We start from the raw sequence: 22,268 nt of genomic DNA on the forward strand, positions 1-22,268 counted from the left end.
ATTTGAATGATGAACACGAGTTTGTCAGGCAGAAGGACTAAGGAAGCACTTGGGAAAGCCCCAGAGGCTTGGTGGGCAGTGGTTACCCCCTGCTGCTGCTTTCTGAGGGAGAGCGCTGTCTGTCCCCTTACCACACAGGGTCTGGCACGCAGTGAGTGCTCAGTGCTTGCTGAGTGGAAAGGAGTGGGTGACCTGGAGATGTGCTGGCCAGAGGCTCTGGGCACTACCACTTAGGGTACCTCTGGACTCTCCAGAGCCCTTGGTGCTGATTCCCACTGGGGCTTTTGCTGACCCTCAGGCGGTGCCCCATGCCACCCCTGAGCATGCACTGATCCCTCCAGGTCGGGATGGGAGGCTTACTCCTCTTCCCCACTGCATGTGAGTTTCCTGACTCCCTGCTGGGCCTGGGTATGAGGCAGGGGTGTCAGCAGTGGAGGGATCAGAGGGCGGCAGCTGAGGCTGGGTCTGCCCTGTGAGTTAATGGCAGGCTCCCCTACAGGGACTCAGCCAAAGATGCCATGGGGAAGCTCCAGGGGTGGGGCATGTTTCCCTGGGCCCTTCATTCCTTACCCCAACTAGGCCCCCGAGCAGCCAAACAGGAGCTTGGGGTTGGAAAGGCCTTGGGCTTTGTGTACTGGCTGCACATCTGTGCCTGAGATGTGGCTCTGCAGGGCCAAGGCCCCAACACCAGTGGTCCCAGAGGGGCATCCTGCCCTGGTCTACCACCACCTCAAAAATGAGAGTATCTCCAAGAAAAGCTCCAAGACTCTACATGGAGATGCAGAGGCTAGTTCCCAGTGGGCTTGGAAAGTGAAGGGCAAGCTCCCTGCCCACCGGCTGCACCTGGTTACTGGGGAGGCACAGGCTGCAGTAGTGGTGGACGGCCTGGAGGAGGCCTTGTCCAGGATAACACACCAGCTTCGAAACCCAGACTGGCTATGTTTTTCTCCCTCCTAACACAGTTGTCTGCTGTTCAGTTCAGGTGGGACTTGTCAGCATTGTACATTCTGTGGGGGCAGCCATCATGCCTGCTACTCCCTTCTACTCAACACTGGGGTCCAGGGCTCAGTAGATGCACCCCTGGCTTAGCTACCAAATTTGGTCTGGGGCCAAACTCAAGATCATGCCAACATTTCAGTGACCAGATCTGCACTGTAGCATGGAGCTGGAAATGAGAGCAAGTGTCCCCAAGTGTTATGAATCATATCCCTCCCCCCAAATATGCTGAAGTCCTAACCCCTATACCTGTGAATCTGATTCTGCTTGGAAATAGAATCTCTGAAGATGTTATCAGTTGGGTTAACATGAGGTCATACTGGAGTAGTGGGTCCTGATCCTGTATGACTGGTATCCTCAAAAAAGAGACACGTAAGACAGAAGACTGAGGAAGGACAGCCATGTGACAATGGGGGCAGCTGCAAGCCAAGGAATGCGAAGGGTTGCTGGGAGAAGGGCTTGGTACAGTTTCTCCCTCAGGGCCCCCAGAAGGAATCAACACGGCTGACACCCTGATCTCTCAACTCCCAGCCTCCAGATTGGTGAGATGATAAAGTTCTGTTTTTAGAGGCTATCCATTTTGTGGTAGTTTGTCATGGCAGCCCTGGGAGACTGACACCAAGGAACACAGCTTCCTTTCAAAAGGGCATGGCCCCTCTCCCACTGGGGGCTGTGAAACAGCTGTACTCTGCAAAACCAGGACCCAACCAAACCTTCTGCACCTAAAGGTGCACTCATGCCTTCTCTTATTGGTCTTTTTGGGAGTAAAATGAATTTAAAATTAAGACAATGTTACCAGGAAACTTGTAAAAAGTTCAGTTTATTTCTCACTTATTCACCTTATCTCAGTTATGCCATTTTGGCGTCCACAGTGACAGTCCCCTGAAAGTCAGAGTCAGCCCCCACCCACCCTGATCATTAACCAGAGTGTGAGCTCAGGCCACACAAGGCCCAGCCAGACAACTCCTGGTGCCAACAGCACACTGGTTACAGGCTGAGGCGGGACTGCATGCTGCCCCTACAAGGCCTGGCACCCCTGAACTCACCCCCTTGGCTAAGCTGGGTCACTGCCACCATGTCTGTCCAAGGCCACAGCAGCCCATGTGGTGGGGCTGGTGGGAGGCCTGGCCGCTCTGTGGCAGGGCTGAGTGGATCGGGGCTGGGAGGTTTGGGGCAGGGGCAGGGAGCAAACCACGTGAGGCAGAAGGGTGTCAGGGTCTCAGAGCCTCCCCTCTTCTCAGGACTGGGTCTAGACAAGGCCACGTGTGATGGGTGGTAAGCCTTGGACTGAGGTTTGGAACTGGGGCCTGTCCTGGTTCTGCTGCTGACCTGTTGGTGGCTTCAGGCAAGTCACTCCCCCTACCTGGTCAGCTCAGTCTTCCGGTCAGCACTGCAGTGAGGTGGCCAGGGAGTGCCACCATGATCAGACAGGCACAGCTTGCCACCTCTGCTACCAAAAGAACACTGAGCCACAGCCCTGGCTCTGGCCTTCGGGGCCACTGGTGCCTGCTGCTGGAGGCTTCTGTCATACAACTGCAGTTGCCTGAGGGGCTTCTTCATAGAATCGAGCCCCTCCACAAGCACCCCACGGCCATTCTGAGACTGTAGGTCCCTGAAGACTGCAGTGCCTATGGCCCTGCTGCCCTTGCTGAGACTAAACTATGGGGACAGCACCTGTCCTCTAAGGGGGCCTCCCAGAAGGTCACCTGTCAGTCACAGACCTGACCCTAGACATCACCCTGAGCCCTTTCATACCGAGCACTGGAGCCTACCCTCCTCTCTTAGGACAGGACCAGCCAGGTGAAGGACAGCAGTGGCAGCTGGTCATTTACATGACTTGCATTTGGTCCAAAGCACAATAAAAAAGCTCAAAAAATACACGTGGGGTGTTTTCAGCCTAGAAGGTAGAGTGGCTTTTGAACATGAAGTCAACTCTTTCCACGTCTGATTGCCTACAAAAATGCCTCCCTCGCTAGGGGAGTGAGGAATAGCAGCGTGGACCACGCAGAGAAGTCAGAGGGATGACAACCTGGACAGACAGACCTCGCTTCTGGATTCTCCCACACAATTGTCTATCCTAGCTCGGCAGGGCTCAACTCTGAATGCTGGCCTTGCTTGAGCAAAGGGCACAGGCTAACTACAGGGATGGCAGAGACAAGCAGACTATTCTTTTCCACCTCTAAGCCTGACTAGGCAGATGCAGTAATGTTAACAGATGGTCTATCTTCTGGGGACTCCAGCCCTCTTGTGGAAGCCGTCCTAGAAAACTACTTTTAAAAGGAAAAACGATTTTATCTTGTAGAGAACCAGTCTTAAACTAGATGTTCCCAATCCTGACTGTGAAGGAGACACTGTAGTAAGGTTTCATTACACAAGCTCCCCAAGTCCACCAGAAAACACAGTACTCTGCCAGCTTCCCTAAAATGCCAAAACAAAAGGCAGACAGTCCAATGTTTGTGCTTTCAGCCAGAGCAAAGAATTTCCTTTGTGGGGTAAAAGCTGAGGCCACTGTGGCCACAGACAGCACTGAGAAGGCTAAAAAAAAAAGTTAAATGGAAACTTGAGGATATCATTTACCATTTTCACCATTTCTGGCAATTGGCTGAATAAAAACCTCATTTGTACAGTTCTTTTTGCCAATGCCAGAATAAAAAGCAAAATTTCAAATTGGGAAATTCCTAGCATTTTACAAAGTGGAATGAAAGAATATAAAATTCAAAAACATTATTAAATGGAAGTCCACATGCCACAGCAGCGCCCTCCTGTGAGGAGAGCTCACGTAGGGAGATTCTGCGCTTCTCCCTTCCCGCTAACTCCAGAGCGGTTCCCCTCCTTGGTCCATGGGGACACTCGGCTCAGAAGAGAAGAGCCCCCATGCTGCCGACCTCACTCTGTTCCTTCACAAAGATTTCAAAGTACTGGTAGATGATTGTGACAGCAAGCAGGATTCCCGTTCCAGACCCGATGGCGCCCAGGAAGTCAGCCAGGACCGAGAGGGCACCGATGCACAGGCCACCGAAGGCCGCAGCTGTGGGGATGTACCTGGGGAGAGCAGCGTGGTCAGCCTGACACCAGGCGATCCTGCCTGCCCACCCACCCATCCATCCACTCCCAGCCAGGGACTGGCAGTCCCAACAGACTTGCCTCCCTGAGAGCCGTGTGCTGTCACCTTTCAGCACACAAACTACGTTCAGACCAGAGCTGTGCTGTCACTGAGGGCCACATGAGCCTCCAGAGGTTACTGAAACGTGACCAGTTCAAATCAAGATGTGTTCTAAGTGTTAAATACATGCAAGAGTTTGAAGACTTAGTTTGAAAAAAAAAAAAAAAGAACGTAAAATACTTCATCATGATTTTTCTTATGTTGAAATGATTCTGAATTCACTGGGCTAAATAAACTATGATTAAAATGAATTCCATTTGCCTCTTTTTGCTTTTTAAATGTGGCCCCTAGGAAACTTAAGATGACATCCATGGCTCACACTATTCCTACTGCACAGTGTTGCACGTCTGGAGGCTAACTATTAAGAAAATGAAATAAATTCCGTTATACATTAGAAAATGATAATTTACAACACTGGCTTTTCTCATAGTTCCTTCCTTTAGTTGGGGGGTCAGCAAACTACAGCCCACAGGCCAATGCGGTCAGCCACCTGATTCTGTAAACAGTTTTACAGGAACACGGCCATACTCAACTTAGATATTGTCTGTGGTTGCTTTAATGCTACAAGAGTAGAGCTGAGTAGTTGTGATAGAGACTAAAAAGCCCAAATATTTACTACCCCAGCCCTGCTGGCCAAGACACAGCTCCATCATGTGTGAAAGCAACGTGTGGACAGCAGAGTGCCACATAAGCGCCCCGAGGGCCACTCTAGACTTTTCCCTGTGCCCACCCCTACCTCCATCAGCCAGCTGCTCACCATTCTCTCTCCTTCCCACCCGTGAAGCTCCTGCTACATCTGAGTTCCCATCACCTCTGGCTCAAATTCTGACAGCAAGTAGCCCAGCTGGGCTTTCTGCCACCTCCTCTCCCTGTTTTCCATTTGCCAGTACTAACCTTCCTAAAGGGCCATGAACTCCTGCCCCTTCCTCCTGCTTCAAACACCTCTCAGTCCCTTAGTGGGCATTAAGGCCTTGCATGGCCAGCCTCTCCAGCCTCACCTCAGTCTCGGGCCCCGATCTACACTCAGACTCTATTATTTGATGGCCCAGAGCTTGCAAGCCTCCAGCCCTTTGAAGAAGCTTGCCCTTCCTCCTGGCGTGCCCCCATTTCAGAATTCTGCTCTGCACCAACTTAAATGGCTCCCTCTTTGAGGAGAGGGGCTGCATGTGCTCATCTGTACATGTCCACCGTCCAGCGCTTAGCAGCCTCATCAATATTTAACGACTCGGGACTTTTCTACCCTGTAACCCAAGGGTGAGGTTTGATGAACCAGAAATTCTGAGGCCTACTGGGATGTTTGATGGGTAAGGAAATGACACACGGCTGCCGCTTGGCTAGTGTGATGTGCGTGAAAGGAATCTGGGGGAACCTGGCCCAACTACTTACCGATTGAGTTCATGAACCATGGAAGTTTCTCGGTGGCCTCTCATCACCATCTGCTGCTCCTTCAGCTGTTTTGCAACCTGCACACCACCCACCGAGGAGAGGACAGCATTCAATTTTCAGTTTGGACATTTCACGGTGGTTCTGAACATTCACAGATTTTCCTCCCCAGCACTGAACAATATTTACGTAGATAACTTTAAACAAAGTCTACCCGTGGAGGAGGCAGGAAGTGTCCATGCACATTCACTGAAACCTTCTCCCCCAAAGAGTAGGCGAGAAGCTTCTGCATGAATTCACAGACTACTTTTTTATGCTGAGGTGACAAGAAAATGTCATACAAGCAGCAGGTAAGAACTCTTGTTACCCAACGGAAAGGTCTCTCTAGAAATGCAGTTTGTACTTACATCTTTGGCAGAGGAACCTGAGACCTCAATCCACGTTTTGGAGAAGAATGCACATGAGCCCAGCATGAACACTATGTACACAACGGCATGGACAGGGTCTTCTAACACAGAACCGAAGGACTCGGGAGGGGACAGGTAATAGCAGAGGCCACCGACTGGATAAGCACGCGCGGGGCCCCCGGAAGAAGTGTCCTGGAAAGAACAGACAGAAAGCCCATGAATTCTGCCTCATTACCTTAGCAGCAGGACACAGAAGAGTCCTGAACAGATAGAAAGAATACAAGTTTGCTCAAGCACTCAACAGTTTTCTCAGCAGGAAGAAAATTCTACATGCTGAATTTACCAAGTGCACTATCGGAAAATATTTTTGGATGAAATATCTGCAAGTAGCCAGCGCACTAAAATGAGTATTCTTGGTAACACCCACACTTACAGACCAAGTGCCCAGCAGGCTAACGAGCAGGTTGCCGCTGAAGCGAGCCGACAGCATCTGGGAGATGACATACAGGTTGGACACCAGGGCCGACTGCAGGATGATGGGAATGTTGGAGGTGTAGAAGAGCTTGATCGGGTAGGTGTTATACTGGCCTCGGTAACGGGCTGACTTGATGGGCAGGTCCACTCGGAAGCCCTGAGAAGTCAAACACAACAAAACATCCCTTCACTGCTGGCCTCTTTCCAACGTTATGCAGACACACAAGACAGCTGGGGACCACCAGGCCTGCCACAGGGGAGGTAGCCCTGAACACTGGCTCTAGGGCCTCCAGTCTGAAAGTGTTCAAGAACTTAGGCCCCTTCCTTGTCCACTACTTCACTTGGGGACACACACAGAAGATTCTAAGAAAGACAGGTTTAAAAATGCACCAAATCAAACAGTGGAATGATCCCATCTGTGTAAAAGGCAAAGTCCACCACGTTACATCACATGGTGTGTGAATGCAGACAAGCCTGGAAGGATCCACATCAACACCCTCACGGCGGTCATTTCTTATGGTGATTCGTATTCTCTGTACTCCCTGGTGCCTTTATAGAGGCCCCCGGACGAGGCAACGGTGTTATCCTCACATCCCTGGCATAGTCCTCTCAGATGTTTTTAATCATAGCAGAAAAAGCTGAACTTTTCTAAGACTACAGCCTCTCCCTCTGAAACCCTAGAAGAATAGAAAGCCTTTCTTTTACATCATTGTTACAGGCACCAGTTGCTAGAAAAGGGCTCAAACAGAGAGGATTTAAAATAAATTCTTAATGATATTCCTGCAAATACCAGCCAAGTCCTGAAAGAGTTAGCTTGTTATTCCTCAGACATCTGACTAAATGTTGTGGAAGGAGGAGGAAACAGTTTACTTGGTTCTCAGTAAAAGCATCTGGCTGGTATAAATACCTTTCACAAACACTAAATTGCCTTTTTGTCTACTCTCCTTTCCTGTGAATGAACATCAGAACACAAAGCGGACAATCAAAAAATACACAGATCAATCCAACTACGGAAAAGCAACTGGCTGGGAACTTTAAAGGCAGGAACTCCCAAGAGGAATGGCCTTTTCCAAGATGAAGGGATTTTCCATGAACAGTCTACAACATCTGGACAAGACGGTGACGAGGTTTCAGCACTCAGTTACTAAAACTGCCTCTGTTAGAACTACAGATGGTTCAGGAGCCTTAACAGCCCTCTGAGGCAGAGATTCTGAGGATCCCCTCACTGTCTCATACAACAAGAGCAAAACCCAGACCCTTAAAACCAATACAGAGCTGTTCATTTCTCTTGAACTAAGAACTTAAAAAATATGGCTTACCTTCTGATAAGGCCAACTCAAGGGAACATGACTTCAGAAACTTTAGATCTGCCTTACTTTTGTTTAGCTGGCAAGTTCCCATGACTCGATGGAGTACACTTGTCGAGCTCACAAGGGAGCTTGATCCCTTCAATGCCATCACACCATTTCAGTAAACCCCAGGGTGTGAGTGGAGACAAACACGCCCAGGTATTCTGAAATCCAGACCACTGCAATTCCCTGAGCTTGGATCCGGACGCACCTGAAAATAGATGACCACTGCAAAGACAAAGATGGTGGCAATCAGGTTCATGAGGTTGGGGAGATTCTGGCGGTAGAAGGCCTCTCGAAGGGCTCGGACTTTGTCAGTGCGCGTGGCCAGCAGATGGAACAGAGCAATGATGGCACCTTCAAACTCCATTCCTGTTGGTGAAGGAAGGAACACATTAGGTAAAGGAACAAAAAACACTGTATTTCCTATGTCCCCACCCCAAGCCACAGCAGTCGGCCTGGAACATCCGTGACTTCTGCACTACTCCTCCTGCCCTTCTCCAAGGCTCTACCCTCCACCCCAACCCTCTCCCTTGCTCTCACTCCTCAGGAGCTGAGCACTCCCTCACAGCTTCACTCAATGCCCAGGGCAAGGCTGTGAACCCCCACCCTGCCTGCATTTTCTCTCCAGCAGGTCCCCAACATTGCCCTTTTCCATTTAACACCAAAAACAAACCTGCCTTTGCATTTCAGTTTTTCATTACCCTTCAAAGTTCCTTTGTCCTGTCTCTCTGACATCTTTTCTCCTAACGCCCTCAATCGATGCTTTAGGAGTCTTGTTGAACCTGGATTATCGCAACAATACCCGGTGGCTTTTTCTGCCTCTGTCTCTTTCCATCCCAATCTAGTGAAAATCATCCCTCCGTCAAGCCCTGGCTTCCGCCACTTCACCGCCCTGCTTCAGGACGGACTGTGGCTTCCTTTGCCGGTTGCTGCCGGGCTTCCGTGCCTTTACAGACTGCCCCACCTTCACCTCCGCTCTGAAACTACAACCAGCATGTCCCCCCAAGACCAGGTGACGTGATAGTCTTCCACACACCTCAGCTACCACTACCCCTTCATCCTCCTGCCTTTCCATAACCATCCCTGAAAAGCCCTGCCTTCATATCCCAGTTTCTCCCAATGAACCACATTTGATCTTGCCCACTCTTCACTAAGACTCTCCTGACATTTCCGACTTCAAGTTACATTCTTCCCCTTTGTAATTTGCTGAGTACATGTGGCCTTCATTTGTCCAGGGACTTATTTTCAGTGTCACTAATGACATTATATGGTCTCTGGAGGCAAGGAACTCTGTTTCCAGCACTCAGTTCAAATAAAGTACTCAAACATGCATGAATAGCTATTTCTCATGGGACTCTTCTGAGTAACATATTTAGTGATGAAAAAAGCTGATCTTCCCTTTCCTCCTAAGTTTCACTCTAAGGCTCCCCTCATATATTTAGAAATTTTTATTAAAAACATCCTGTGTAACGAGATTTCCACAGGACTCTTTGTAGATATAAAGAAAAATACTAACATTTGACATGCATCTACTATTTCATGTTACTCATTTTGTCTTATGTACTCCCGGCAACCAAGGTTCAGAGAGGAAAGAATATGCCCAAAGTCACGTATGTCCTAAACAGCCAGGACTGAAACCCAGGTGTTAAACTTCTCAAACTCAGGCCTCTTGTGCAAAGTTGCCCTTCGTGTGACAAAGTGCTTTGCTTCAGTCATCTCATTTTTAGAAATTTACTCATTGAGACCAACTGCAAAAGTATGAAAAGATGAATGTACAAGGATGGAAGGATGGTCACTGTCCAACTTTTTTAACAGCAACTTAAAAAATGGGGGAGTTGTGGGGGGGAGATGACCTAAATGTCCACCAGAAAAAGAGCGGCTAGAATAATGTTGCTTCACTTTTGCTATGGAAGTCCATGCTGTGCTAGAAAAATGAGGCAGGATTAAGTGTTCCGGCATGGCCAATGTCCATGGAATAGCCTTACGTGAAAAATGTAAGTCATGTATCGTTATGAGTACACATTAAAAGACAAAAACCCCGTTGCTGTTGATTCTGACTCGTAACGACCCCATAGGACATTACGAGTACAGGGGTATAGGTCTGTGTTTTTAAGAACTATGCAGATGTACCTAAAACTGAAGTGATTTTTCAGCGGAATGAGGGAACTTTTCTTTTTTTGTTTTGCACACATTAATACTTTTTATGGAACCCCACCACCAGAAAAGCCCCGGGTCCTTACCTCGGCCAGTGTTTACAGTGGTGGGGCTGAAGGCCTTCCACACGATGGTCTCACAGATGTTGGTTGCAATGAAGAGGGAAATACCAGAGCCCAGGCCGTAGCCTTTTTGCAGGAGTTCATCCAGAAGGAGGACAATTAATCCAGCGACAAAGAGCTGTAAAAATTAAATATAAAAAACCCAAAAAGACAATGCATTATTACTGCTCGCCATGGACACAGTCCTTCCCTTTTTTAATCACTGGGCTTCTCTGTTAAAAACCCTGAAGGCTGGGTCAGAGCTCATCCTCAGCCCCCAGGTATTGGGTAGTACAGTCTCCCTCATTTGAGCTGAAAGGACAAACACAGGGCCTTTCGCTTCTTCTCAGGAAGACTTTCTTCTAAATGTGTGGTTCAGACTTGTTATTGGAGATGTGTAAGTGTGATGGGCTAGTCAGCAGGGGGGATGTTAGCACAGCAATTACCTGGATGGTGATTAATAGGCAGATTCCAGCACCCATTTCAGAAGGGTCCCCATACATTCCGGTCATCACATACACGATAGACTGGCCAATAGTAATGATCATGCCAAATACTAGAAATCAAAAGAAAACTGTGTTCTCCAAGTGGGATATTACATGGTAGTAAAGGAAACAGTTACTGAACACCAATTGGGTGCCAGGATCCAGGGAGAAGATGAAAAAAACTGACACTGCCGACAAGGAGCCTGGTCTAGGAAACATCTAAGCAATCACAGCATCAAAGTACACGACAATGCAAATTGCTTTTTAAGAAAAGCACGCTTGCTCTTTAATTTCACCTTTTCCTAAATTAACTTTCCTTTTAGTAAAGGAGAAGTGAAAGACTTGAAAAGTGGCATATCTAGTTTGTATAAAAGTAAATCAGGGAGGAAAATTACTGAGTAAACATCCAGAGACACACAATTTGGTGATATCCCAAACACCCAGCACCCAAATTCAAAGTCAGGCCACTTGGATAGCTTGTGTGTTGTCACACAGCTGGCCACCTCTGTAGCTCACCATCCAGCCGAGCCCGGAAACACGGCCCATTAACAGTGGAACAAATGGGTCCCTTCTCATGTTTCTATTTAATGTGTTTTTAAGGCAAAACCCCCCAAAATGGTACCATTTTATTCACTATTCTAAGTTCCTCTGCTACCAAGCTATTTCGGAATAGAAGTTTTCCTTTTTATAGACTCTTCCTCTCCTGTATCTCATTACGTATCATTGTTAGGCACAAGGGAACTGCCACATATTTGATGCTTCCACAACGCTACACGGATCTCTAAGAACGTGTTTGTGCCTTCAATTTCAGCTTCTCTGCTTATTCTGCTGCGTACAATAAAAACTTACTCTAAAATATCTGTCAAATATAGTCCCTACTTGACTTTTTAAAAAGTGCTCAGTAACACTAAATTCTTAAGGCAGAAGATATTCAAAAAATTGTCAAGACCAAAGAAAAAACAGCTGCTTTATGCTTCTGAAAAATAATACATGTACATACTTTAAATCTTGATTTGTGCCTGGAACTGACAGGTTTAAAACAGACCAGTCTTTCTCACTCAATTATTTAACCTACTAACTTATCAAGATCCATAAAACACATTGGTGTGGAAAAAAAAATATGGCTGCACAAGAAATGGTAAAATATTTTCTAATTCATATATTTTACTTAACAGCAACAGGGTGAACAGGGTTAATTCTGCTGACTGGTCATTGTTGCTAGTACCAAAAAAAACCCAAACCTGTTGCCATCAAGTCAATTTCGACTCAGAGCGACCTTATAGGACAGAGCAGAACTGCCCCATAGGCTTTCTAAGAAGTGGCTGGTAGGTCTGAACTGGCAACCTTTTGGTTAGCAGCTGAACACTTAACCACTGCATTACCAGGGCTCCATTGTTGCTATTAACACTTACTAATTAACATGACACAAATACCATTATTATCCCCATTTTTACAGAAGAAACTAAGAGCTGTCATCTAATGTTCCCCAAAGTCACACAGCTAGTAGACAGAGATGGGATGAGAAGATCTCCTTTTTCACGAAGCTAAATCTTTCCAAACTCTCAGAAGAAGAAAAAACAATACTTGCTAAATAACTACTACATGCTAGGCACTGTGACAGATGTTTTACACACATTATTTAATTTAATCCTCACAACAATTCTAAAGGAGACATCATCGCCTTTTAAATGGTGAGGAAATCGAGGCTCCAAGAAGCATACAGACTTGTCTAAGGTCCTATGAAGTGCCTGGGGGAACTGAAACTGACCCTCCAAGCCCTTTCTTCCATTCTATCACCTCAGCCTCTGGGGGCATTGTCAGTACTCTCCTACCTCTGGCACAGCCAGCCCATTCCAGGTGCCCAGCACCTCTGCTCTCCCAGAAGTGCTCTACCCAATAACAGAGGCCAAGGAGAACCTGCGGTGGTGAGCCAAGGAGGTTCTGTCATATGAAGAAAAACTCCCCAAACTTTGCAGCAAATTCAAACTCCCAACTAGAGACGTATGAACATTATTCACAATCTAACTTACGCTTTTGGGCTCCGTTGAAGAGAGCTCGGTCTTTCGGGGTGTCACCGACTTCAATTATTTTTGCCCCAGCCAAGAGCTGCATGATAAGGCCGGACGTGACAATGGGAGAAATACCCAGCTCCATCAATGTGCCTTGAGGAAGGGCAGAGACAAAACACAGGAAGTATTAGTTTGGAAAAGCAAAACATTATTAAGAAAGTGAACGTGCAAGATTTGACTGGGTCCCCCTTACACAGATCCAATGTGTTTCACTTTGGCAACAGCGTTTAATTTAGAGGATAACCCCAAAGTATCAACGATTAGCGTACAATTCAATTCATCCCGGTCTGCCTGCCAGGCAATGTCTCATTCTGTTGAGGAAGTCACATGGTGTCTAAACAGATTGTTGCATTTACATTCACCATAACAGATCCATTCTGGTTTTACAGAGATAAGAAAGGTTTACCTCTTCATCAGCTAGTAAAAAAGGATAACATTCAAATAATTTCCAGAGTCTGGAATGGGGTCCTGTACAATTTTATCTAACTGTGAATAAACCTCTACTTCCGTTATGATAAAATGAGCTATACTTCCAACTGGTTAGGGACTTAATTTGAACTATATTTTAAAAACAAGTTAATCAAACACAATATCAACACTACTATACATTCAAAATCCCCCAACAGGTAATTGGTTAGAGTATACAAAATAGTATTACACAATATTTTTGACATATATGTGTAACCTATAGATAAAAATGCAACCGAGAAATGAATTGCATATTCTAAAGAAAGTGTTACAAGACAGGTAAAAATGTCATCATTTCATGTGTTTCCATGTTTTATATTTTCTACAACAAAAACTTATCTTGTTATTACAGGTTTTATACTGTGTCTTATTTATCTAGCGCTGCCGTAACAGAAATACCACATGTGGATGGCTTTAACAAACAGAAATTTATCTTCCCACAGTTTAGGAGGCTAAAAGTCCAAATTCAGAGGCCAGCCCTAGGGGAAGGCTTTCTCTCTGTCAGCTCTGGAGGAAGGTCCTTGTCTCTTCAGCTTCTGCTTTGTGGTTCCCTGGGCATCTCCATGTGTCTTGGAATCTATCTTACCCCATCTCTGCTGCTTTCACTTGCTCCTTTAATCTCTTTTATATCTCAAAAGAGATTGATTTAAGATGCACCCTACACTAATACCATCTAATTAACATAATAAAAACAACCTATTCCCAAATGGTGTTATAATCACAGGCACAGAGATTAGGATTTCCAACACATATTTTGGGGGGACACAATTCACTCTATAACATGCTTCATTCAAACACAATTCCAAACACGACGGAATGTCTCGGTCTTGAATCCAGTATTTAGCAAGGCTATTCAGCGTAGCACACCAATGTTCTTCACTCTATTTTCCAGGCCACATTCTTCACACTCTCTGAACTCCACATAAACCCAAAGCCTATAATTTAACTACATTAGTCCAGTCAAGCCCACTCTGTACAGAGAAAAGGTACAGAGAGCCAGCGTCCTACCTCTGTTAGAAGCTAGAATCACTCTCATCCAATAGAAAGGATCGGCTGAATCTGAAGACATGATACCAAATAGGGGGATCTGGAAACAAGCAAAGAGAAAACCAGTCAACTCACTTGTTGCAGCCCATCCTTATCCCCTACCCCAAAAGTGGACATTAAACCTGTGTTTACCTGGCAGCACACTAAGAAGATAAAGAGGGTAATAGCAGTCCACAGCACTTTCTCCTTAAACTGAATCTATAGAAGAGAATGGAGAAAAGTTAAATTATTTCATAAGGAAATTAATAAAAATGGGCTCGAATCAGACCCATCTCTGTTCACAGAGAAGCCCTGAACACACCAAACCAAACGTGAGCACTGTATATATACAGCGTGCTTTCTGTGCACCAGGTCTTCACACGTACCACCTCATTTAACCCACAGACCACACAGCACTCCAGTATCTACTCTGTAACGTGCAAACAAAGTTTTAGAGAGTTAAGCTATTGCTGCTGTTGTTAGCTGCTGTCGAGTCAATTATGACTCATGGAGACTTCAAGCTGCAGAATGCTGCCAGTGCTCCAAATGTGGTGTGAAGTCACAGAACTCTTTTTCCTTTTGAGACTGCCTTCCTTCCCACCTGACACTCTATCACACAAGAAATTAGAAGTAGGTCAAGGGAGGGCAACACCATTTCAGACTAACCAGTAACGTAACAAGCTTTTACTAACATCACTATGGGAAAAAAAGAGTGGGCAATTTTTACAAGATTCCTCATTTTTAATGATCTAGTCTCCTCTCTCCTGTGTACAACCAAATTCAACACTGAAACTTCAAATGATCTTAAGCAAAGTTCTGTCTACTCTATCTCTTAAATCATCCAAATCCATCCTTGACTCCTACTCCACTACCATAGTTCTCCTCTCTATTGCAATAGCCTTTAAACCATACTCTCAGCCTCCTACCTTACTGCCAAAGCGATGTTCTAGCTTGTCTGGCCCTTTCCACCCATTTACTGTTCTCCATTTACCCTTTATGCTCTATCAATACTCAACCACATATAACACCCCCCTCCAACACGCTACACAGTCTTGTCTTCTTTGCCTTTGCACACTATATATTCCTTTTGCCTGCAGTTTCTTCCCATGCCTTCCAGAAACATCTATTTCTCCTTCAAAACAATGAGAAATTATATTCTCCAGAATTAATCCCTTCCTGAGTCACTGTTATACCCTGTATGTATTTCCGTTGCTGCACCTACCACACTTAGTTACAGGGCCAAGGTCACACAGCTATTAAGAGGTTGTGTGAAGAGTGAAACTCAGGCTTGCCTGGCTCCAGGGCCCGTATCCTTTCCATTATGTTTGGGAGCCAGGCAGGGAGCTTTACAACTCACAGCTCACTAGTGAAATTAGCCCATTAATGTGGAGCATTTATGTAGAACAATTTCAAGTTAAAAAAAAAAGGAGACCCCAAGAATCTTAAGTGTCCAGATTGATATTATACATAAACATGTGACTAAATTAACAGTCTGAAAAAATGAGCCTAAAATGTTTTACTATTCATTCTCTTTAACTTAAGAACCTAATGAAACTTTTTTTCATTAATGACTTTACTTATACAGTATTGGCAACACTCACTATCTTGGGCCTTAGCTGTGCAGCAACAGAAATTTTAACAATAATTCAAAATAGTTCTACATTTCTCTTTCCTTGTTGTAATGTGCCTGCTGTAAAAACGGGCAGGCATCATTGAAATGCCTTCATTCTCAGAAATGTGACCAAACCAAAACCAAACCTGCTGTCATCGAGTTGATTTTGACTCATGGTGACCCAACAGGACAGAGCAGAACTGCCTCATAGGGTTTCCAAGGCTGTAATCTTTATGGAAACGGAATGCCACATCTTTCTCCCATGGAGCATCTGGTGGCTTTGAACTACTGACCTTTCAGTTAACAGCCAAGTGCTTTAACCACTGTGCCACCAGAGTAATGTGACAACCTACATAAAAAGTACATGCTCATTTGTACAGAATAAAGTAACTGCCCTTAACTCCTGGGAAAACTCAACCATAGTCTGACTCTGTTAGGACTTTAGTAACTCAGTTTGGGTCTCTGGACTGAGGCCTTTGAGGCCAGAATCCATTTTTGGGACAGGGTAAACCCGAGACTTTGTTCACTGAAGCAACATCCACAAAAGGTAGTCCAACAAGGGAAGATTTCAGTGAAACTCCCCACAGAGCCAGGTCATCTTTCTATGAAACTCAGGAGCATCACAGTAGACATAACTATACTTTAGGGGGAAGAGAGAGGAAAGAGAGTGCCATCTGGCGTGTTGAAGCCATTGTTAATTGTACTTTAAACTTCAACCACCTAGACACTTAACACGCAGCCTTCTTTGAGAGCGATCTGGGGAACTTACCTTCCTCTCAGGCTTCTGAATTTCCGGCAGGATGACACAGAAGGGCTTGATGACTTCCAGAAATTTGACTTGGAGGGGAGAAATAAGAGGAGTTAGGGCAAAGAGAAACCTTCCGTGCTACCCGCGAAGCCTTCGGCCCGCGAAGAATTAGGGATCAGGGGGCAGAGAGAAAGAAAGGCGTGGGGGCGCCCGGGGCCCCTCGAGCAGGGCCGGGGGACGCGAGCCTCGGCCTGCGGGGACCCGGGCAGGCCGGGCCGGTGGGCGCCTGAATGGACGGGTGAGGGCAAGGGGGTCTGATCCGTCCCGGCGGCGCCCGGGCTGCTCCCGAGGAACTCACTCGCCATGGCGTCGGTTGCTCGGGTTCCGGGTCCCGCTTCAGCTTCGCTCCGCGCCGAGTGAGGCGACGCTGCCCTCGGCTCAGCCCGCTCCGGAGCGCAACCTTTCGGCCGAGAGACACGTCAGTGTAGCCCCGCGTCGGGCAGCACGGGGCGGGGCCGGGGCCGGGCTGTAGGCCGCTTCCGCTTCCTGCCACGCGCTCCGGCCGGGCGCCGCGCGCCGCACCGCGTCCCCGAGACCACAACTCCCGCCATGCAGTGAGGCTCCAAGGCCTGTCGGGAAGACTGTGCCCAGCCGGCTGGGCGGCACGCGGGGCACGCCGGGGCTGGTAGTATGCGGCTGCGCAGACTTGGCAACGCGAAAGGGCGCGGAGAGCGGCCCGCTGCACCTCTGGAGACCGACGAGATACAGGCCTGTGGAGAAACTGAGGCAAACGCAAGGCGCGGTCTGCCAGCGCAGCCCTGCAAGCGAGGCGGGATCCCAGGCCACTTGCAGGCCCTTCACAGCACTTACAGCTCTTTGAAGTTAGCAAACTGAGTTTTGTCCGGGACCTCGCTAGACTAAGGTCCTTTGGGCAAGGGCCTAGTCTGTCGTGTACGCTGCTGGGTTCCCACCGCCGACCCCAGTGCCCGGCACGGCACATGGGTGCTCGGTCATTACCTGTTGAATGGGGCGCAGGCTGGTGCGGCCCACGGAACACCCTCTTTTGTTGGGTCATTGCAAACCCGGAGGCCTTGCCAGGTCCCTGCCCTCTGAGGACGAATGGCATAAGTTCTTGGAGAGACAGACGGTCAGTGAAAGAGCTGGACGGTTTAGGAAATGGTCTGTCCCGCTAGGGTATCTAGGAAGGCCTCCTGGAAGAGTAGCTTTTGTGCCCCGCCTTGATGGATACTGGCGAGAAGGAATGAAGGAGAGTGCCCCAGGTTGAGGAAAAAGTAGTGAGCAAGGCATGGCGGTGTGACTGCCCGAGGCCTATGCAGAAGAAGACCTGTTTGGCTGGAGCAAAGGCTATGTGAAGGGGAGATTTCATGTTCTCGGGACCAGTGGGTGGGGCAAAGAATGCTGGTCTGAGGAGTTTGGAACATGGCTTTGAGCGGGTTCAGTCATGGCCGACTGAAGCGAAAGGGAACAGACCCGAATGTTTACAATTTGGGTGCTCCAGAATGATCACTGGAACAGAAAAATTATGTGTGGAAGCCCTGGAATGGGAGACTCAGAAGAGGCAGGGTGAGCCCTTTCAGGAGCCTGGTGCTTGAGATTGAATTATTGGCAGACCTGTGCAGAGTGACACAGGTTCAAAGTGGTCCCATAGCCCATCTTTGAACAGGGCACTGCTGTTTCCAACTCTGCTCAAAATCCAGAGGGCAAGAGATTTGGTTGCTATGCAGTGCATATGCTGCCCTTGATTAGGCTTCTAGCAGGGCTTCTACCTGTAACTTTTCCCATTCTGGTTACCGTTCTGGAGCACCTAAATTGTCAACATTTGAGTCTCTTACGGTTTGGCATCCTCAGCCATGACTGAACTGAGAAGAACTGGCTTGAAGCCCTAGTTTGGAATTTGTTTCTGAGACGTCTAGAATCATAGGGTAGAATGTAATAAGTATCTAAGAGAAATTTAGACTTTATCATGGGTGCTGCTGGCTGGAGGTTAGGGAAGGTTTCAAACAGCTAAGTCTTTATCTTGGACATATGGGTGTGGGAAGATGCTTTTTTGCAGCATTAATAGGGATTGTTATTGGTATTTTTCCTCCCCATTCCTAGAGGGTAGCTAGGTTTTGTAAATGCTCATCTCAGGAATTTTGGTAGGACAGGAAGTCTCTTTTGAAAACCCAACTCAGGGTAGAAAATTCAAATGACTACAGGGAACAGGCAGGTATCATGAATCAGTGAGGTATCCCAGGTGTGACACCATTTGATACCCATTTCTTACACCAAAGGGAGGCATAGACTACTTATCTAGAACTATGGTGGGAAATGAACCCCACCCTTGGTTCCAAGACCCACTGATAATTTCTCTGGAGTTTTGGCCAGAAGCTAATACTAGTAGCCCATGGATTAAATTCAGCCGAGAGACCAGAGCTGATATTTAGCCAGTATGTACCCTGTGCCATACTGAGGGTGAGAATATTGAAATACTTCCACAGTAAATGTTAGGCGCTGTTGAGTCAGCTCCAACTCATAGCGACTCTGTACAACAGAACGAAACACTGCCAGGTCCTCTGCCATCCTCGCGATCGTTGTTATGCTTGAGCCCATTGTTGCAGCCACTGTGTCAATCCATCTTATTGAGGGTGTTCGTCGTTTTTGCTGACCCTCTCCTTTACCAAGCGTGATGTCCTTCTCCTGGGACCATGGTAAATAGTATCATAGTAATTGCAATGAGTGGTTGTTGTTGATTACACCAGCTGCAAGTTCAGAGATCCCCAAAACCACCCTCAATTTTGATAATTTGCTAGAAGAACTTACTGAAAGCTGTTATACTGATGGTTGCAATTTATTATAGTGAAAGAAGGATAAGATTAAAAACACTAAGGGAAGAAATGCATAGGGCAGAGTTCAGGAGAGTTCTGAGTGTGGAGCTTTTAGCTGTCTTCTTCTGGTGAAGTTGTGAACAGTGCTAACTTCTGTTAATAACGTGTGGCAATATACACAAAATATTGTCAACCAGGAAAGTTCACCTGAGCTTTGGTATTCAGAATTTTTATTGGGGCTTGGTCATGTCAACAGAGTTGGCTGCCCTTGTAGCTGACCTTAACCTCCAGCCCCTCTATTGGTTATGTTGACACCAAGTGGCTCAAAGCCCCCGCCATAAATCTTTAGCATAGACTATGTGGTATGGCCCAGGCCCCCATGAAAACAAAGTCACTGTGATCAGGCAGGACATTCCAAAGGCTTCAAGATTCCTCCCAGGAGCAGAGGGCAAAGGCCAGACCTCCTTTTGGGTAAGGTTATTCTTTACTACACAGTCTGTATTGTTTGTCATATGTGGCTGCTGGTATTTCTGCTCTTTTAGCTTAGCGGTCAGCTAATGAATGAACAGAGGTTTTCTTAAATACCTGGAACCAATAAGTCTCCTAGTGTTTGCCGAGGGGCTCCGTATATGTGCTGGGGGACACCTTTAACACTCAGCCAAGCAGTTGACAGATCTCCTTAGCCTTCAGTTTCTGCTTGCACAAGGACCTTAAGCTCACCAGAACTGAGACTTTAGGGCCTTTGTGGGTCTTTCCAGAGCAGGCACACAACCGTTGGCGTGCACACAGCGCTGCGTATATGTTTGTGGCCTTCTAAATTCTCAGGAATATGTTGGAGATTTTCAAAGCCCCTGTTGACACTCATTCCCCAGCTTTTCCTTTGAAACTATTTTGGCTAGCCTATTATTTGCCCCCGAGTGTTATTCACTGCCCCAGGCAGGTATGAAGGCAAACAATGACCTCTAAATATTTCTCAGAAGTTCCCCCAGGGAGGAGGCTGTTTTCACTGGGCAAGCTTGGAGTCAAGTCAAATAAAAATAGTCTTAAAAAAAGGGTCTTCTGGGAATGGTCCAGAAAAGTCAAATAATGACAATTTTCTGAGAAGGAAGCTTTGAAGGAGCTCCAACTCCGTTCTGCTTCCCTCTAGTGGCTGCCAGGCAGCTGGTTTTCACCCTGATGCCAGTTGTTGGTTTTCAAAGCTACTGCAGAACTCAGGAGGAGCCCTGGTGGTGCAGTGGTGAAAGTGCTCAGCTGCTGACTGAAAGGTTGGCAGTTTGAACCCACCAGCCTCTCCGTGGCGAAAGATGTGGCAGTTGGCTTCCATAAAGATTTTTAATCTTGGAAATCCTAGGGGGCAGTTCTCTGTCCTATAGGGTGCTATAAGTTGATGGCAGTGAGTTTGGTTTTGGGGTGGCAGAGCTTTGGGTGGTGGTGGGGGGATGGTAGTAGGCCAAGTTTAAATACCACAAAGGTTGTGGTTCTTACCACGATTGGCTGATTTTCTTGAATAAATGTTCTCTGGATTGTTGCAAGCCGTTTAATTTCCAGAGTTCTGAATAAGTTAATTCTGACCATTTCCTCAGTTTTCTTATTGGTTTTATGGAAGACAGAATTTTCAGAGGGCCTTACTTCACCAGCGGTATCTGCCATACTGGAAGGAAATGCAGAAACAGCAGCATCGGGTCTTTCTGTGTGGGAAAAAATGGCCTCCATATATTATTTTCTCTTGAGTATATTTTTGTTTTGCCCCACCAAAACCAAACTCATTGCCAGTTAGTCGATTCTGACTCCTTGTCCTTGTTTTTTGGTGCTGTCGAGTCAGTTCCGACTCATAGGGATCCTATGCACAACAGAAGGAAACACTGCCTGGTCTTGCGCCAACCCCACAATCGTGGTCATGCTTGAGCCCATTGTTGTAGCCATTGCGTCACTCCATCTTGTTGAGGGTCTTCCTCTTTTTCGCTGGCCCTGTATTTTACTAAGCATGATGTCCTTTTCTAGGGCGTGATCCTTCCTGATAGCATGTACAAAGTATGTGAGACTCTAGTGACCCTATATATAGGACAGAGTAGATCTGCCCCATAATGTTTCCAAAATTTTAATTTTTGCAGAAGGAGACTACCACATCTTTCTCCCACAGAGTGACTTGTGGGTTCAAACGGCCAACTTTTAGGTTAAAAGCTGAGCGCTTAACCACTGCACGACCAGGGCTCCTTTATTTTGCCCCAAACCAAAAACTAAACCCATTGCCATCGATTCCATTCCAACTCAGCGATCCTACAGGTTAGAGAACTGTCCCATAGTGTTTCCAAGGAACACCTGGTGCATTCGAACTGCCAGTCTTTTGGTTAGCAGCCTGAGATCTTAACCAAACGATTATTAGGTCATAATGATGACCCTGAGACCTAAAAAAGGAGGTTCCATTTGGTACAGTAGTTAGTCTTTCCTGAAGAAGATTGTGTTATTGTTGTTAGGTTCTGTTGAGTTGCTTCTGACTCACAGTGACCCTATGTACAATAGAATGAAATGCTGCCCGGTCTTATGCTGTTCTCACAATTGTTGTTATGTTTGAGCCCATTGTTGCAGCCACTGTGTCAATCCATCTTGTTGAGGGTGTTCCTTTTTTTGCTAACCATGTCCTCTACCTTACCAAGCTTGATGTCCTTCTCCAGGAACTAGTAACCTCCTGATAATATGTCCAAAGTATGTGAGACAAAGTCTCACCATCCTCGCTTCCAAGGAGCACTCTGACTGTACTTCTTCCAGGACAGACTTGTTCATTCTTCTGGCAGTCCATGGTATAGTCAACATTCTTTGCCAATACCACTATTCAAAGTCATCAGTTCTTCTTTGGTCTTCCTTATTCATTGTCCAGCTTTTGCATGGACATGACGCAATTGAAAATATCGTGGCTTGGGTTAGGTGAACCTTAGTCTTCAAGGTGACATCTTTGCTTTTTAACACTTTAAAGAGATCTTTTGCAGCAGATTTGCTCTATATGT

The 22,268-nt window shown here is 46.7% G+C and overlaps 1 protein-coding gene across 1 annotated transcript; it reads right to left on the reverse strand.

Moving 5' to 3' along the window:
* Positions 1-1,816: 1,816 nt before the first annotated feature.
* Positions 1,817-16,965, reverse strand: SEC61A1 (SEC61 translocon subunit alpha 1). The gene is made up of 12 exons (XM_049863139.1): positions 16,797-16,965; positions 16,460-16,527; positions 14,232-14,297; positions 14,061-14,139; positions 12,546-12,677; positions 10,477-10,586; positions 10,016-10,169; positions 7,984-8,144; positions 6,383-6,580; positions 5,950-6,141; positions 5,546-5,622; positions 1,817-4,038 (listed from the first exon to the last, which is right to left on the reverse strand). The coding sequence occupies exons 1-12, from the start codon at positions 16,801-16,803 to the stop codon at positions 3,852-3,854; spliced, it is 1,431 nt and encodes a 476-aa protein (XP_049719096.1). The 5' UTR covers positions 16,804-16,965; the 3' UTR covers positions 1,817-3,851.
* Positions 16,966-22,268: the final 5,303 nt, after the last annotated feature.

Source organism: Elephas maximus, chromosome 20, assembly GCF_024166365.1.
Source record: "Elephas maximus indicus isolate mEleMax1 chromosome 20, mEleMax1 primary haplotype, whole genome shotgun sequence".
NCBI classification, from domain to species: domain Eukaryota; kingdom Metazoa; phylum Chordata; class Mammalia; order Proboscidea; family Elephantidae; genus Elephas; species Elephas maximus.